General features: G+C 35.1%; 2 protein-coding genes across 3 annotated transcripts in view; both read left to right on the plus strand.

Moving 5' to 3' along the window:
- The first annotated feature begins 2944 nt into the window (after positions 1–2944).
- plaua (plasminogen activator, urokinase a) lies at positions 2945–7782 on the plus strand. The gene is made up of 11 exons (XM_077237033.1): positions 2945–3101; positions 3971–4064; positions 4169–4211; positions 4339–4480; positions 4612–4709; positions 4799–4840; positions 5030–5207; positions 5949–6100; positions 6179–6319; positions 6643–6788; positions 6912–7782. Exons 2-11 carry the CDS (start codon positions 4008–4010, stop codon positions 7107–7109), a joined length of 1197 nt encoding a protein of 398 aa, XP_077093148.1. The 5' UTR covers positions 2945–3101; positions 3971–4007; the 3' UTR covers positions 7110–7782.
- A 5190-nt stretch (positions 7783–12972) lies between these two features.
- Positions 12973–17461, plus strand: part of vcla (vinculin a) — a 45145-nt gene continuing 40656 nt past the window's right edge. Inside the window, exon 1 of one of the 2 annotated variants that reach the window (XM_077237057.1) lies at positions 12973–13334. In XM_077237057.1, coding sequence (XP_077093172.1) covers positions 13167–13334 — 168 coding nt within the window. In that variant the 5' untranslated portion in view covers positions 12973–13166. The remainder of the gene's footprint in view (positions 13335–17461) is intronic. The other variant, XM_077237056.1, reaches the window with a different exon arrangement.

Consider the following 17461-nt stretch of genomic DNA (forward strand, 5'->3'; position numbering starts at 1 on the left):
ACGTCAGACTACAGTTATTAGGGTTTCAAGCAAGTACTATTATAAGACAATCATATTTTGTCACTTAATTTACTGACAGTTCACATCAATGCTAACAATGTGGTAAATCACGCTAGAAACATGGTAAATCATAGTAAATAATACTAGAACGTGGTGTATTATGGTAAATCATGCTAGTAATGTGGTAAACCATGCAAGCAATTTAATAAACCATGCTAAATCATGCTAGAAAATGGTAATTCATGGTAAATAATGTTAGCAATGTTGTAAACCAAGGTAAATCATACTAGTAATGTGGTAAACCATTGTAAATCATACTAGAGCATAGTAAATAATTATAAATCATCATAGAACATGGTAAATCATAAACTATGGTAAACTATGATAAACTATGGTAAATCATGCTAGAATCACGGTACTCTATGGTAAATCATCCTAAAACATGGTAAATCAAGGTAAACTATGGTAAATCATGGTGGAATCATTGTAAATCATACTAGAATGTGGTAAATCGTGGTAAACCATGATAGAACAGTGTAAATCATGGTAAATCATACTAGAATGTGTTATATCATGGTAAACTATGGTAAATCATGCTAAATTTATGGTAAATTGTGGTAAATTATACTAGAACGTGGTAAATCATGGTAAACCATCCTAGTACATGGTAAATCATGCTAGAATCATGGTTAATCATACTGGAACATGGTAAATCATACTAGAACATGATAAATCATGGTATATCATACCATGGTAAATGTTTTTTTTTCATCTATTATGTCAGTGGTTACATGCTAAATAAAACTTAATAACTTTTTATGAATATGTGCTTAAAGGCCTTAAATGCTTGAACCCCGCTCAAATGCTGCTCGCAGCTTTAATTTTTATTTCTATTGATGTAATTCCTATTGATTCTCACTTATTATCATTTTTTTATAATTTTGATGACTGTAGAAATATTTTAATTCAGTTTAAGACAAATTATCCCACCGGTAACAATTGTGACAGACAATAAAACACAGTTTTTCATACAATTTTCCATAAAAATATAAAAACATTATTATTTCAGGGGGTTACGAATGACACGTTATTTGGATATTTTTATGTCTGGGAAAAAATTGGGATTAAATGGGTTAACTTTCTTTGGCAACCATGTTTTTCCTGGCTTTTTCAAGACTGTGATTGCTGTCTCTAAATCTTTGACAGTGACGAAGGGATGTTCTTCTCTACTGTAGGTCATGCTTTCTGTCTAGGGATTGATAACATTTCAGTATACTTTGATCTTTATCCAATGGTCAAAATTTACAATTTAGTTGGATTTGTTCAGCAGTACTTCCATCCAAATGTATATATTTAATTGTGTTGTGCATTTTAATCCCAGGCTGCCAGATTACTTTTTAAAAATCTGCAATCTGCGTTTTTGGTGAATCATGTCAGATATATATATATATACAGATTGTTTTGTAGCAGATATAAATAGCTAAATAGATCTAGTCTAGTAACTAGTCTGTAAAGTCAACATGTGGTTGTACCACACACCTACTATGAGCAAGCATGAGTAAACATTAACATCAATGTCCAGGAGATGGTGCTCAAGACTATAAAATGCAAGCAAACATCCACCTCATCAGTATCATCAGACAGTTGACATCTAAAGAACATGATTTGCTCAATTCAAAACCTAAATTCTATTCATAATTTTAAATCTGACTGAATATCTCTTTATGTAGTCTTTGTAAAAGAAGCTGAGCAATAAATACATCAGCCGGCCTGTAAATTGGGCAGCGGAAAGTGATAACCTCTGAAAGTGATGATTTCTTAATTTCAAAACAGCATATTTTATTAACGGTTTTAAAAAGAGTCTTAATATTTAAATAAATGTGCATATGGTGGTGAATATGAGGTTTGGAGGCATATGTTTTAATCACAATGACCCTAAGTATTATTCTGCAATGAATTCAGCCATTTAAACTATATTTTTTCAAAGAAATTTAAGATTAAACTTTCTGAAAATGCAACATTATGTTGGTTTTTACAAAAGAAGTCACTAAGACTTGATGCAAAGCATAATAAAAGGTGATGCAAATATTTAGCTGAAATATCAGATCACATCACAGAAGCCAAAATATCAGCAACACTGGAAGTTCAGTAGTGTGTTGAACAGGAAACACATGTCTGAACATTTCTTAAACGTCTGCACATTTCCTAAAGAGATAAAAGAGTGACATCATCTCCTCTGGCTCTCTCATTCATGAAACCCCCCTCATCAGATCTCACAGGATCCTACAACAGATTTGCATAATCCTATGATTAATCGTCTGAGACTGAGGATAAAAATGTTTTTGAGTGATATTTTAAGTCATTTGTTTGTTTGGTGCCTAAGAAATTACAAAAAATTTAATATCACAGAAAAGCCCAAGATTTCAACTTTATGATACACCAGGCATGCAAACAGTGGCATGCATGGGGCAGAGAGTAAAACATGTGAATGGCTCCGGATGTAGGAAACAATGATGAAATGCAAGATCACAGCAATTTTAAAAATAGTTCCATTCTGAGTTAAAAATGACTGACCATGGCAAACAGATGAAATATGATTGAATCACCTAGATGTTTGTGACACAACAAACAACATCTGTTTTTATATCTAATTAATCTGCAGTTCGTTTTATATTATTTACCATGACAGCTTACGGAGTAATATTAACCCTTGCAGATACCCATTTTTACTAGCTTTCACATTAATTTATGACATGTTGTGAAACAGCCAGTGCAATTTAAAAACCACAACGATTGCCATTTCTTCAGGGGGCAAAGTCCCTATTAGGAATATTTCCTCTTTAACTTGTAAAAAAGAAATAAGGAGGTTTTGAGTAATTTAGCATGAGTCACATATGAGCTTCCGCAAAAAGCATAGCCCACAATCTCAGTGTTTACTGTACAGCGCATGCCAGTTTGCCTGAGGCCAGGCCCCCTCAGACAATCATGGACTCGTCACTATAAATCAAGGAACACTAACAAGCACATGACAGCGAGTGCTCAGTAAGCCCGGTTCAGCTCCCCATAGCAACATCTGCAAGCAAACTGTCTCTATCAGAAAGGTAAGCACCAAAAACACTTTTCTGGTTCTGCTTTGCTTTCATTCTTACACATTTGCATATTTACATGTATAACTCTTTTTCATTGACTTGATTTATGCATGTACACTTCAAACTCCAGGGTTCTTGAATCAATTTTAAAGAACCCTTTATGCCTTTTTATGCCCTGTTATAAAAGTTATATATAAGGAGAAATGTCTTAAATTATTGCATAACACTTTCATGTCGTGAGCTTAGAATTATATGGTTCTATCTCCACTTTTGGTCGAAATTGAGTTTTTGACATAATCTTATCCATTAGGTGTTTATTAATGCCTGTGTGGTGTTATTTTTGTAAAAAAAAATATTTTGTTAGTAGTAAAATAAAAAGGTTCCATCTCACAAAACAGCAGGGATTTAAGATGAACTTTGATCTCAGAACTACCCTAAACGGAGATAGAACTGTATAATTCTAAGCTCACGATGTTTAACTTTTATAGTAAACTATAGTAAACTGACTTTTAAAGTAAAAACATTTTTAGCTACACTTAAGGATACAAATACAATTCATGAAAAGTCAAAATCAGAGTATTTGAACATATCTGAAATGTGCCAAAAATGAACTCAAAAGTACTGCAGGAGCACTTTTTATTTGTTCAATATATTGAACAAGGAATAACTGGTCAATGGTGGGCTTATAGTAACATTTTATGCCTGTTTGCTTGTAGAGTCAGTGCTGCAAAGTGATATGATTTCAATATTTTCTTGGCAAAACCTGTTTATTTATATACTTTTGAAATACTTTACATGTACATGTGATTAAAGAGCATGTGTCTTTTCTTTTAGAGATGTTACTTATAAATATATAACTCACTTCTTCAAAATGTTTTTAGGATCTCCAAAAAAGGAAAACATTGGTTTGCGGTCAAGATGATGTGTATTCTCAGAATATTACTGTTGACATGCGCCCTGAGCTTAACTGATGCAGTAAGTGGAAAAAAAAAACAGAAGTGAAATTTCCTACTTACAGGGTCTTTAAATGGAATCAACCTTTTTTCCCACGCAGCTAATATTTATCTTTCTGTTTTTAGATTAAAAAACCTTGGAAGACAAACTTTTTTACTCCAGGAAAAGGTAAATCTCTTTTGATTTTGTCACATTAGATTAAAGTTTTCCAAGAACGTGATAATTGATACAACATAAAATTGTATTTGTAGCATTTGAACATATATAGGTTTGTTCATAACTTTCCTATTCTCAGATGAGTGCATGCTTGATAGAAGAGATAAGAGTACATACAGAGGCAAAGTGTCAGTGACAGTCAACGGACGGATGTGTGTACCGTGGAATTCCATCTCAAAACGACACAGCACCTACAAAAACTGCTATCATAACCACTGCAGGTATTCTATATTTACATTCATATTTTTGTTCCCCATTTATGGAGTGTAAAAACAAAGATTATTTTGCTGACACTAGTATCTTAAAAAGGTTAGGGTGAAGCCTCTGACCTCTGAATGTTTTGCTTTTTCAGAAATCCAGATAACAGTATTCAGCCATGGTGCATTGTAAGGAAAATAAACCGTTACGTGTGGGAATATTGTGACATCCCCCACATGGAAACGAAGCCGAGTAAGTAGAAGTCCATCTCTTTTGCTTATTTAAGTCATGGGTAATATTGATAGCAGATTGACTAATATGACCTATTATTGCTCATGCAGCCAAGAGTCCACCAACACCTGTCCCACCAAAGCAGGACACAGGTAACAATTTGATCAGTTTACTTTTTTTAGTTTCCATTCTAAGCAAAAATCCAAATTAATGAAATGGCGATGTTAGGAAAACCCCTAACTGGGATATCTTTACATGCTGTTTCTTTCCTTGTGCATTGCCTAGAAATGTATCTCTCCTCACAGAATTCATGTTTTTGATGTTTCTCATGTATTAATCAGAATTAACGTGTGGGGAGGGACGCATAAACCGCATGACAAAGATAATAGGAGGATCAAGGTCAAGTGTTGAGTCACAGCCTTGGATGGCAGCTATCTTCAAAGGAGATGGGTTCATTTGTGGAGGAACCCTCATTGCTCCATGCTGGGTCCTCACTGCGGCCCACTGCTTCCCTGCTGGGTATGTCAACCTGTTGTTAACTGAAAAGTTTGACCTTATTTGAGCGTTATGTAAGCTAATGTACAGTCTGTTCCAGAGTCAGGGTCTCATATCACCCTATCCGGTTTATTTTAGCAGTAGCCTAATGACAGTATCCCCCTTAGTACTCAAATATTAAAATATTATCCTAAAGCTTCCGCTAAGAATAAATTGTCCACTGCAACAACGTACAAAACAATTGGCTTATCAAAAGACGAACATTGCAACCGTATTAGTGTTAATAATAGTTCTCTGTGGTCAATTTCACTAGTAAGACGCCGCCAGTTGGTGATGTAATACAAGAGACATCAAATCAGGAAAAATCGGTAGGACAGAAAAGAAAAATGAATTAATAAGCAACTATTAAGCTGTCCAGCAGTTGGAGATTGCAAAGAAAGTTTCAGTAGGTGGCAATAACACTCCAATTTGTGGGTGTAAATTGCAAACCAAGAAGTTTGGCAAGAGCAAATATTAGGAAATATCAAACCACTGAGTGCTGTGATCAGAATCAAGTATTCCAGAGGGCTGTGCAATAAAACTGCTTAATGCATAATGTAGTGTCATTGCATTGGTGTCATTTATATAATATAATATAATATAACATATAATATAATATAATACAACGTATAATATAATATAATATAATATAATATAATATAATATAATATAATATAATATAATATAATATAATATATAATTGTATTGTTTCTTTGTTTTGAATAGTAAGAACACTCGAAAAAGGAGATACTCTGTCATTCTGGGAAAGAATGCCATCAATGAAACCAACTCTGACAAAGAGCAGCGGTTCACAGTGAGCAAACTTGTGATCCATGAGGACTATGACTACACAACTGAAAACTTTACTCATGACATGGGTAAGTTTGCATTATATTTGACTATTTGCCTTATATTGTATTATTCCAGCAATTAAAAGTGTAAATCACTTCCTTTAGCCCTGTTGAAGATAGTGGGCAGCAATGGACAATGCGCAGTGAGGACAAACTCTGTGAGAACCGCATGTCTTCCCCCTTTCCAGAAGATGCTTCCCACAGGATTCTACTGTGATATTGCTGGCTATGGAAGGCATCAAAAGGGTAAGATGTCACATCAGAATGTATGCTGATATTGTATCCTAGAACAGTAACAATGATCTCTTTCCTGCGACAACAAGATATGAGGGCAACATGGTGTGTCCACAAAGTTGTTCTATGATATAAAATATAATACAAACTGGGACATCCTATAATTGTGATATGACATACTGTACGGGATCTCTAAAAATCTAGCAGCTAGCCATTTTAGTGATGTCATTTAGTCACTCTGGACGTCAATGTAGAATGTCAGGACCAGAACTATGTAAATATGTAAGATAAAATGTAACATGTCATCATTGCTTTTTTATCTGTTTTTTTTAAAGATGGCTTTGAGTACTCTCGACATCTGAAACAGGCTCAAGTGCAGCTTATTTCTCAGAATAGTTGCCAGAAGTATTACAGTAAGGACGAGGTCAATGACAACATGTTGTGCGCAACTGGTAGAGACTGGGAGGAAGATGCTTGCCAGGTAAACAAGAAAATATTTTACCAATGACGGATAAATAGGAAATTTAGCCCTGACAAATTAAATTACAAAATATCTTCACAAAACGGTCAGAAATATGAATGTGTTTTCTTTTTCTGCTTTCAGGGTGACTCAGGAGGGCCTCTGGTGTGTGAAGTAAATCACACCATGTTCCTTTTCGGTATCATTAGCTGGGGAAAAGAGTGTGCAGAAAAGTTTAACCCGGGTGTTTATACAAAAGTCACCAACTACAACCATTGGATCTCAATGCATACAGGTTTACCCACATATACAGCAGGCTCCAAGTACCCACAGAAGGATTAACTGTGACACTTTACTGCACAAATGTTAATGCTTAGCCACTCAGGGTAATGTTTTCTTGCACAGAATGCACATGCCAATTATTTATGCTATTCAAATGATACATGGCAGCTACTTTTGGCAATCAATAGGAATTATCTTTTACAGTTATAATTGCACGTTCCTGCTTTTATTGGACAGTGATACCAGTTTTAGGTGTATGAAGGATAGATAGTGTAGATAGAATTAGGATTTTATTTTATGTTCAGTTTGTGAGAACTGGCCCCCGACTGAGTCTGGTTTCTCCCAAGGTTTTTTTCTCCATTCTGTCACCTGATGGAGTTTTGGTTCCTTGCCACTGTTGCCTTGGCTTTTGGCTTACTTAGTTAGGGACATTCAATATTCAACAATATTATTGATCTGCCTTATTTAAGGTGGACAATGACTCAATTTTCTTCTAGAAACAAACTTTGTTGTAAAAAATCTGTATTGTAAAAAGCGTTATAAAGGTGACTTGCCTTGGCAGTGACTTTTTATAACATTATTTAATATTTTATTTATTGCAAGAATGCATGTATGATACATGTTTTTTTACTTGTACCTCTTATTGTAATAGTGTTTACTTAGTTTAATACAAAATTCTTCTTAATTTCATTTGATATTCCATTGTATTCTATAAACTTTCTTTAAATCTTTACACATTTTTGTTTCATTCATTCATTCATTCATTCATTGTGCATCATCATAAATATTTTTCTAAATCACAGCCAACATTCTCCCTCATATCTATTTTCATTTCTTCAAGCATATGTTACCTAGTTCTTCCATCTTTTAATCTCAGTGTATATTAAAATTAATAAACCCATGACCAGTGAGTAATACACATCTGCCTTTTTAAATATTCTATACTTCACCACAAACTCTGTCATCATTTACTCGCCCTTATATTGTTCCAAAAAAAAAAAAAAATAGAGAATTCTGAGAAATGTCAATGCACCAATTTTGTTTTATTATAATGAGTGAGACCATTCTTCAAAATGTCTTCTTTTGGTTATAACAAAAGAAAAAGAAAAAGTTATATGGGTTTGAAAGACCATGGACATTTTTCAGTGAATAAAAAATGTAATTTCAGTAAAAAACAGTACATTTTAATTTTTAACAGTCCCATTGAACTAATTATAATTAAATGATATGGTAAAATTGGGGCATGTCACAAAAGTGATGAGATGGATTTCAACTGGGTTGTTATCGTTAACTAAAACTATCAAAACATTTCTGCTAATTGAAATAAAATATAAATATTGGTTGAAAAACTTAAACTAAACGAAAATTAGAAATGTTGCCTTCGCAATAAACTGAAAAACGTTTCTGTTGAAGTGCTAAAATTATTAACAGAAAATAACTAGATGCTGAGAACTTTCCTGAGAACCACCACATGTTGTTGTGTACAAGAAGAAGATATCAGGGTTTTGGAGAAGTGTCTGTTAGAAACTAAGCAATAAAATGTACTTAATTGCAACTTGCAAGAGTTGGCAACAAAATCAAAATAAAACATGAGAATGTGAGAGAAAATGTGGAAGTAATGAATCACCATCATATCATGAGGATATAAGTATCCTCATAGGCCTACCACATAATATCCTTCCTTTTTACCAAGAATACAAAATGCTTATGACAGATATTTACCTAAAAAGGAAAGAGTTTTGTTTACAGAAAAATGACAAGCATGAAATATGTATATATAATAACACACCTTTTCCTGTAATGACACCTCCTCCGTGCCCTTCGCTATAGCAGACATTTAAGTTTAGATACGACTAAACATAAACTATACAGTAGGCTACAACTATATTATAGCTTTATTAAACAACATTACATTTATGTGTATTTTCACGCCCCTGAGTGTTTTAAGGGTATATACTGCACATTAGTATAGTTGTGCACATTTCTGATTATGTTTTGATTTGAAACATTTCCCTTAAATATACTTGCCAATATTAAAGATCGTGGTTTCGACAGATGGAATGGTGTTAAATGACAGGTGCATGTTTTTGAGTTCTGTAATGACTCTCACTGAACATTGGAGGGTGCTGCTACATCATTAGAAAAATTATGGAATTTATTTTAAGTGCGTCTTTGCAGTCTTACCAGAGCCGGTGCCGAGCTTTTTGGGGGCCCTAAGCAGAATTTGATTTAGGGGCCCCCTCCCACTACGCGAATTCACCTGTCCTTGACGATTATTGACACAAATGTCACAAATAATGATAAATTATAAATGAATACAGTGAGGTTATGTATTCTATTAATACAAAATAAATACTTAAATAGATGTCTACTTAAATAAAAAAGTTTTAACTTTTACTTTACTCGTTTACTAACTCTTTGAAACTTCTTAAAACAAACAGTCTCAAAACATATAAAATAAATTATTTGCTCAAATAATGACAAATAAGATTCGGCACAACACCGGCAATGATGTACTGGCGCTCGTTGTATGTGTGTATGCAATCTATTATTCCCCTCGGGGCTTGCCGTAGAAAGGAATGGGTCGTGCGCACTTGTTACTGGAGTGTCGCGGGTTTTTGGAGTTAGTGATCTGATGTGTGGTATAATAAAGTGGAGAAGAGTTCAAACTACTATGTTTATTATTTATTCAAATACTACCCTTACACCTAGAAGGTTAAGTTCCCCTGCGGCTATTTTCTCCAAATTAAACCGATACCGTGGCTATGCGCAGTTGCGCACGAATTGTCTGTGCACTCGCGAAGTGTCTTATGCGCATGACTTAAACGCTGGCAGACACAGCAGCAGTTGTTGGCAGGTATTGATCATGAAATCAGAATTTTCTTGTCTTGAATTATTCATTCATTCATTCATTCACATTCATTTATGTCATTTGTTTAAGTCATCTAAAAAAAAATTAACTCGATTGGGGGGCCCCCTGGTGGCCATTCGCCTAGTTCGCTTATGGCTCGGGCCGGCCCTGAGTCTAACCTACGTATCTGTATACGTCTATTTGTATATGGTATGTGCAATCTCGATTGCTTTGATATTAAATAAAGTTCTTTTACTTAGACACCCAGAAGTAGGTTTTGCCTAAATAATGTATTTGTACACTTTGTGCTGGGCAGTGATAAAAGGTGGCTTGAAATCTCTTCATGGAGATAACTGAAGGGTAGTTATCTTGTTATCTCCGATTATCTAGTTATCTTGTTTCGCATTAAAAACAGGGTATCCACAGCTACTGGAAATATGGACTAGTCAGCATAGGGGCTGGATGACATGAAATTGCTGGCACAGCATTACTCACCTTGGCTGTAATAGGGCCGGTTCTGCACCGTTCCATTTCAATACAACCAGTTTCAACACCAATATTAGTAATACAATTTATGATGACAATTTATAATGGTGACCATTAATAATTAATCTAAATCATCACATAATAGTCAGTCAGTGGTTTCCATTTATATTTTCTATAAAAAAACTCATGACTGAAATGATGTAGAGACAGATACTGAAAATATTGAATACAATAACAATAAAGAAAATGTATAAGGTTATTTGAACTGTGAACTGTCTAGCACAAAGCAGTAGTTCTCCTGTCAAGTCTGAAACATGAGAGACTGCAGACAACGTCCTAGATGTGAAAGAAGCATCCTCTAGTGACTCTGCACTTACAAGGTTCAATGACAGCTGCTACTTATATAATAAACAATTTACCTTATTAGTGTTGCAAAGCACTTCTCTGTGCTCCTCTATCTGAAATGTCTCCTTATTTGGTAACCTTACAGTTGCCTTGTGTTTTCTTCCTTATTAGCGCTGAATGGTATCTGAAACAAAGTCACAAGCCTTACTCATCTAAAGATCTAACTTTTGAATTATGTATACATAATGATAACTCTATACATTACTTTCCTGCAGATTTCCTCACACAGATATCTAAATGAAGCCCTGTCTTTTTGCCTGCAAACAGAATGTCCCTTTATGGGGAGTCGGTCTCTCTTTAACTAAATGTTTATCTTGACTCTAAACTCATCATCTAAAGTATTAGGCTAAACCAAATGAGGGCCATATATTGAGTGTCCAGCAGTTCCTGCATTTTAATTGAACCCAAATATATATAGTGCTATACACAGTATACACATGTCACTTACAGAAGCTGAAGTCAGTGTTTTCTGTATGTATGTGTGTATAAGATTTAGCCATTTTTTTTTTTTTACTTCTATTCAGCAAGGACACATTAAAATTGATAAAAACTGACATAAAGACGAAATAGGGCCCTATTTAAAGTCTCTATGAGAAGTTTTTTGGCTTTTAGTATGAATATGTTGGCCTTACTGTTGTCTATAAGCTAGTGTGCTCCAAAACAAGACCAAACCCAACGTTGAAAATAAAAATTAGGTTGATGTCAGAATCAAACATCAGACTGACGTCAATCTCCAACGTTGGACCGATGTTGTATTGTGGTTGAAAATGAGAATCAGGTTGATATCAGAAACCAACATCAGTCGGGTTCTTCTGACGTCAACCCGACTTTCATTTCCAACCAAAATCCAACGTCTGTCCTAAGTTGGATGTTGACGTCCATCTGACGTCGGGTTCTGACATCAAACCGACTTTATTTTCCAACCAAAATGTAACCCCATGCAACCAAAATCATCCCCTGACTGACGTTACTACTTACTACTCAAGGACCTTGACAGTTAAAGTAAAAAGTTTCCAGAAAAAATAATACTCAAGTAAAGTACAGATACTCAAAAAGTGTACTTAAGTATAGTATAAATAAATTTACTTTTTTACTGTCCACCTATATATATTACAAAATATAAAAAAAATTATAGAAACATTTGGTTACAATGTGTAACCAAATATTATTATACATTTAACTGTAAATTTGTTTAATTATACATTTAAATACTGAGTAATATTAATTAACAACATAGACAGGGTTAGGGATAGGGTTAAGGTTTGGTTTAGGGATAGCTTCATGTAATTATACATCATTTACTGTTACTATGACAAGTAGGCCTACATGTAATGTGTAACAGACACTGTGAAATAAAGTGTTATCTAAATGTTTCTTGAGCCTCAAATCAGATTATCAGAATGATTTCTGAAGATTCATGTGACACTGAAGACTGGAGATATGGCTGCTGAAAATTCAGCTTTGCCATTACAGCAGTTTTAAATATATTTAAATAGAAAACAATAAAGCTATTTTAAATTGTATTATTGTTTCACAATATTATATTTCTGTTATATATAATATATATTATAATTTCTGTATTTTTGATTAAATAAATGCAGCCTTGGTGAGCATAAGAAAAACGTTAATGTGTAGTGTGTAGGTATGGGTGTGATATTAGGTGTGATATTTTTTTGAAAAAAAGTATGCTTCCTGTTCATATAGGAGATAGCAGGCATTTGAACTTGTGAAGCTTGTGTGTTGCTCAATAGCATTATCTAAAACTAATATTAATTGTCCACCACCGACACATTTCATGCTGTCACGCAGAAATTAGCACATGAAGAAGACATCAGATGATCAGAATTAAAAACTGCAGCCTAAGAATAGACATGCTTGCACGGTCTGTCATTGAATATCAGTTACTTGGTTTCCGTTTCACTAACACCATAACCTATCATTAAAATCAAATGTAATCCACGGAATCCTCACTTTGTCATTCCAGTCCGACGCATTCCCTTTTTGGCTACTGACTGCATAACGTAGTCAGGGAAGCTCTTTAACACAGGTAGGGTGGGGCGGAGAAGAGTGGAAACAGCGTCAGCGCGGACCAATCAGCTGCTCCGATTGGCGTGAAACCTTTGCGCTGATTGGTTGACGAGCACTGACTCTTTTAAGCCGTGCGTTCGTTCGCACTCACCGGGCGCCTGGCTTTGGTTATCCACTGAAGGCGTCGGTAGTTGAGGAGGCGTTTAGGGATTTCGCTGCTTGAGTGGGATAGATTCGGAATAGACGTTTGGTTCGTGGTGCCCTTGGAAGAAATAACGGGGAAAAGCGCAGGACAGAGCGAACACGTGCCTTATTCTCAGTTGTGTTGAGGATATTTAGATTTCAGGATGCCAGTTTTCCATACCAAGACGATAGAGAGTATCCTGGAGCCGGTGGCTCAGCAGATATCTCACTTGGTTATAATGCACGAGGAGGGCGAAGTTGATGGGAAAGCGATTCCAGATCTCACCAGCCCAGTGGCGGCAGTGCAAGCGGCTGTCAGCAACCTCGTACGGGTGAGAGTCCTGTCATCCGTACAGCATCTTGTGTTTTAGTTTATCTGCTGTTTTATTGTCTTTATCAACGCGCACTTCATTCCGTTAAAACGTCTCCCTTTATTAAAAAAAAATCCTCCCATGGTAACCACAGTTTCTTCCTAAATACAATACCACAGTTATTGCTACTATAGCTGTAAATCTGAGATCTTCTCCACTTAGCCTACTGTAGTATAAAACTTTTGTTGTTTTTTTGTTCATGACATTGGCTGGCTAACACCAAGTTTCCTGTGAAAATGAACTTCTTTGTTGTAGTTTTTGTTTGTGGTATTTTGGTGGAAATTATTGTTTACCTTGGTAATTTTGCCAAGGGTCGTGATGTGATGAATGTGGGTATTGCTTTAGGAATTGAAAATGCATACGAGTGTAAACTGACCATGATGGGTTTGGTTTAATAATCAAATCTGACTATTAGTTTGTGGCTAAAGGAGATAATGGTTGATGTAAACACATGGTCCTGGTGGATCAGTGAGGAGAATCACAGCAGGTGTCAGGGAAGTGTTGGACAGTGTGTTTTCTGTTCTCCTCATTAAACTTCACAGTTATTTAAAAAAGTGCCTCTAAAAAAACTCTCAAAGGTTGTGTTTGTGTTTCAAAGGGCTGTATGCAAGTGTAGTTGAAGTGTAGTTGAATGATAAGGTGACACCTTCAGCAAGAGCAGGGAGGTATTGTAGTCAAAGACAGGCTGTAATCTTTCTTATGTTTACTAGTGTCAAATTTAAATGTTCCCTAAATGCCTTATCCTGTATCAGTATTTTAAACAAATAAACCGACTGGAAACAATGAGTTTTGCATCATAAAGATTAACTGAGGGTGATATGGAGTCTTTATAGGTAGGCTATATTCTTCCTTGTACAAGGAGTTCATCTGTTTAGAAAAGTACTTTAAGTTCCGGTGTTGTTTCCCGGAAACATCAAAAACAGAATCATTAATCTCAGAAACCTGTACCATTATTTTCCCAGTGTACCCACAGCAACCAGACAGAATCTTGCTGGTATGTTCTCCTTCCTTTTTGGTCTCAATAAGGGAGTCTCTACTTGAAGAAAGTTCTCAGTCTGTTATTGAAAAGCATTCATTCATGTAGTATGTGCAATACTGAAAAGTTATGAAATCCTGTTCATAATTTACACAGTTTGATGTAATTTCTGGTCTGCACAAGCTGTTGTGTTCCATTCTACTCTCAGTCTCATCTACTCTGTAATGTGTTCTAACTGAAATATATTTGTTCTATTCTATTTATTGTGTTCTGTTCTCATTTGAAAATTGCTTCTTGTAACTTTTATGTGTAGTTAAATATTCTTTTCAATTCCATTCTGTTCTTTATTGTATTCTATTTTTTAAAAGCTTTGTGTGTTTTTATTTTTAAATAACTCCATGCATTAGAAATCATTGGTTCTATTAAGTTTCTACAGTGTGTAGTTAAATATTCTATTCTATTCTATTTCAAGTTTCATAGGTGCTCAGGAGTATATGTGTTGTGAGTGGTTTAACGCAAGGTTTTTTTTTTTTAAGAATGCTGAAATGCTTTCAGTATTACTCTGTTTCTTCTTGGTAACTTACTCCCAGCTGTCATTGGGTAAAGTAATGCGAGAAGAATGTATGTAAGTAAGTCACAAATAGGGAGTGAGCATTTTGTGCCTTAAATAAATAGGTCTTCTAGCCTGGGAAGTAACACAGTCTCACAGTGCATGGACGGAGGGGTGTTTCATGCCCAGGGAAAGTGACTCCCTGCTGGCTTGAGGAAGTCTAAAGTGTCAGCGTCTTCACTGGTGACACACCCAGAGCGCCAGCACCTCTGTCATACGTACTGCAACACCTGTTTCTGCTGAAGTGTCCAAAACATCAGCCAAGCCTCGAAATCAAGGCTGAGTAAAGAGGCTTTATATCTCTTCTCACTCTATAGACTGGTCTGTATCTTGGAGACTGTTCTATGTTTAGAATGTCAACATTCTCTTGGTCACTTTGAGATTGTGGTAAGAGATTAGTTTGTCAACTAATATGTATAATGGCCCTAATTGTGACATAAAGAATTGAGCATGCAATTGTTTATTGTAATGCTAACGCCATTAAATTACTCTCTCTAGTTCAAGCTTCCACAAAATATTAGATAGGCTAGATATAATAGACACAGTCCAGAACCATCCAGGACTAGGCCTATACAGTCTGTAACTTGGACTGATTTATGGTCATTGTTGGGTGTTGAAGGACTCTAATGAGGCCAGTAAGGAACAGCCAACTATATCTACCTGGAAAACTATGAGTTAATTTAAGATTTGTTTTAGGTAATTTATCTCTCATCTCTCTGAATGCTTTTTTATGACTCCTGACGGTGAAGACAGCGGGGTCTGGCTGGCCTGGAGGGGAGTCTCCATGTCTGTCTGTCTGTCTTTTCAGCCAAGTCTGTCACAGTGCTTTGGAAAAGAGCCATTGGCATACCGTCCATATGCAATATGTGCCATTTATGTCATCCATGGATAAGCTTTTAGATTCACTTAGGAGTCAGCTGTAGGGTAGAACTGTATATGAAATGCTTCTGTTGTTATAACGTCACTTTTAACGACAAAATGTAGCGATTAAAGACATGACCTACAGTAGAAATTCAAAGCCAGACACTAGGACCTCAGTGAAATTTTTTCATCCGTAGCCACCACTTGCGGGAAAACTCCCTTAGTGATACAATTATTGTGTGAGAGGAGGTGATGCCCTTTGAAATGTGTTAAACTGAAATAAATCCCAGTCATTCATGCAGAACTATCACAATGTGATGTAAGACCCACACTGATGATGACACAAGCATAAACTTCTTTGCAGTTTGATGCTTCCCTCAGCTCCCATAATCCTGCAAGTACTTTAAACAGACATATACCTTGAAGCAAGTCTCCATTGTGAATTCTTGAATAGAGAGAATATATTTTGCAGTATATTGCTCCAGACTGATTTCTATGAATTTCAAAGTAGATGGGACTCTACACAGCTCTTTTATGCTGGGTGGGATGATTCTAACTAAATGGTATGACACTTAACATAAAATACAATAACAATAACAAACCTTTTGATTCTGTTTGAAATTAATGTTATACTTTTCTCATAGTAAAAAAGCACAAAAGCCTGCACACAATGTATAATGTAATGTAAATGTGATATACCGAAAAATATGATTTTTGTACCCTTTTAAGTTGACCAAATAGTTTTCTTCCTATTTTAAATTTCCATATGTCATTTCGTTATAAAAAAGGGTTCATGATTGTTTTTCCTGTTATTTCATGAAATTATTAGCCTATTAATCAGTTGTTTGAGTTAGTTATATTAATTTTATTTGTGTGTGATTAGTCACACCTACGTATGTATTGGAAAAGCCATCATTTATTACATCATATATATATATATATATATATATATATATATATATATATATATATATATATATATATATATCGTAAATATATCGTAATCTCGCCCCAAAAATGTAATAATAAATAATAAAAATAATTTATAAAATGATCTGTTGAGGTTGACCGATATCGGTATCGACCACTGGAAAGCCCATATGTAGAATAGAACATTTTATAAACGCACGCACTACCATTCAAAAGTTTGATGTTGGTAAGATTTAAAAAAATTAAGTCTCTTATGCTCTCCAAGGGCATTTATTTGTTACAAACAATTGCTAGTTGTAATTTTTGTGGAAGTAGTGATATATATTTTTTTCAGGATTCTAAATAGAAATGTAAAAAAATTAAAAATAAGTAATTTATTAGAAATAGTAATGTTACAAAAGATTTCTGCCCCTAATTTCTGATCAATTTTAATGGAATTTTGCTGAATAAAAGTAATAATTTCTTTAAAAAATTGTAATGAAACAGACTCTGGAAGTCTTGGCTGAAGTTTTGTGGAAGTGGGAACTCGTGTGACATTCCGGTTGCACTTTATGTATGTTCTGGGAAACTGTGCTGTTGATCGTCCACAATGCACAAGTTCTCTAAGTCCAGCCTCTCAGTCTTGTTCACTGAAATCGTCTGAATTGTGTTTAATGATATCTGACAGTGGGCTGATAGACAGGAGCCGGAGCAGCTGCTGACCTGGGCTGC

The sequence above is a fragment of the Siphateles boraxobius genome, unplaced genomic scaffold (assembly GCF_051911475.1).
Source record: "Siphateles boraxobius isolate OS27281-9 unplaced genomic scaffold, OSU_SipBor_1 20, whole genome shotgun sequence".
Classification (NCBI taxonomy): Eukaryota; Metazoa; Chordata; class Actinopteri; order Cypriniformes; family Leuciscidae; genus Siphateles; species Siphateles boraxobius.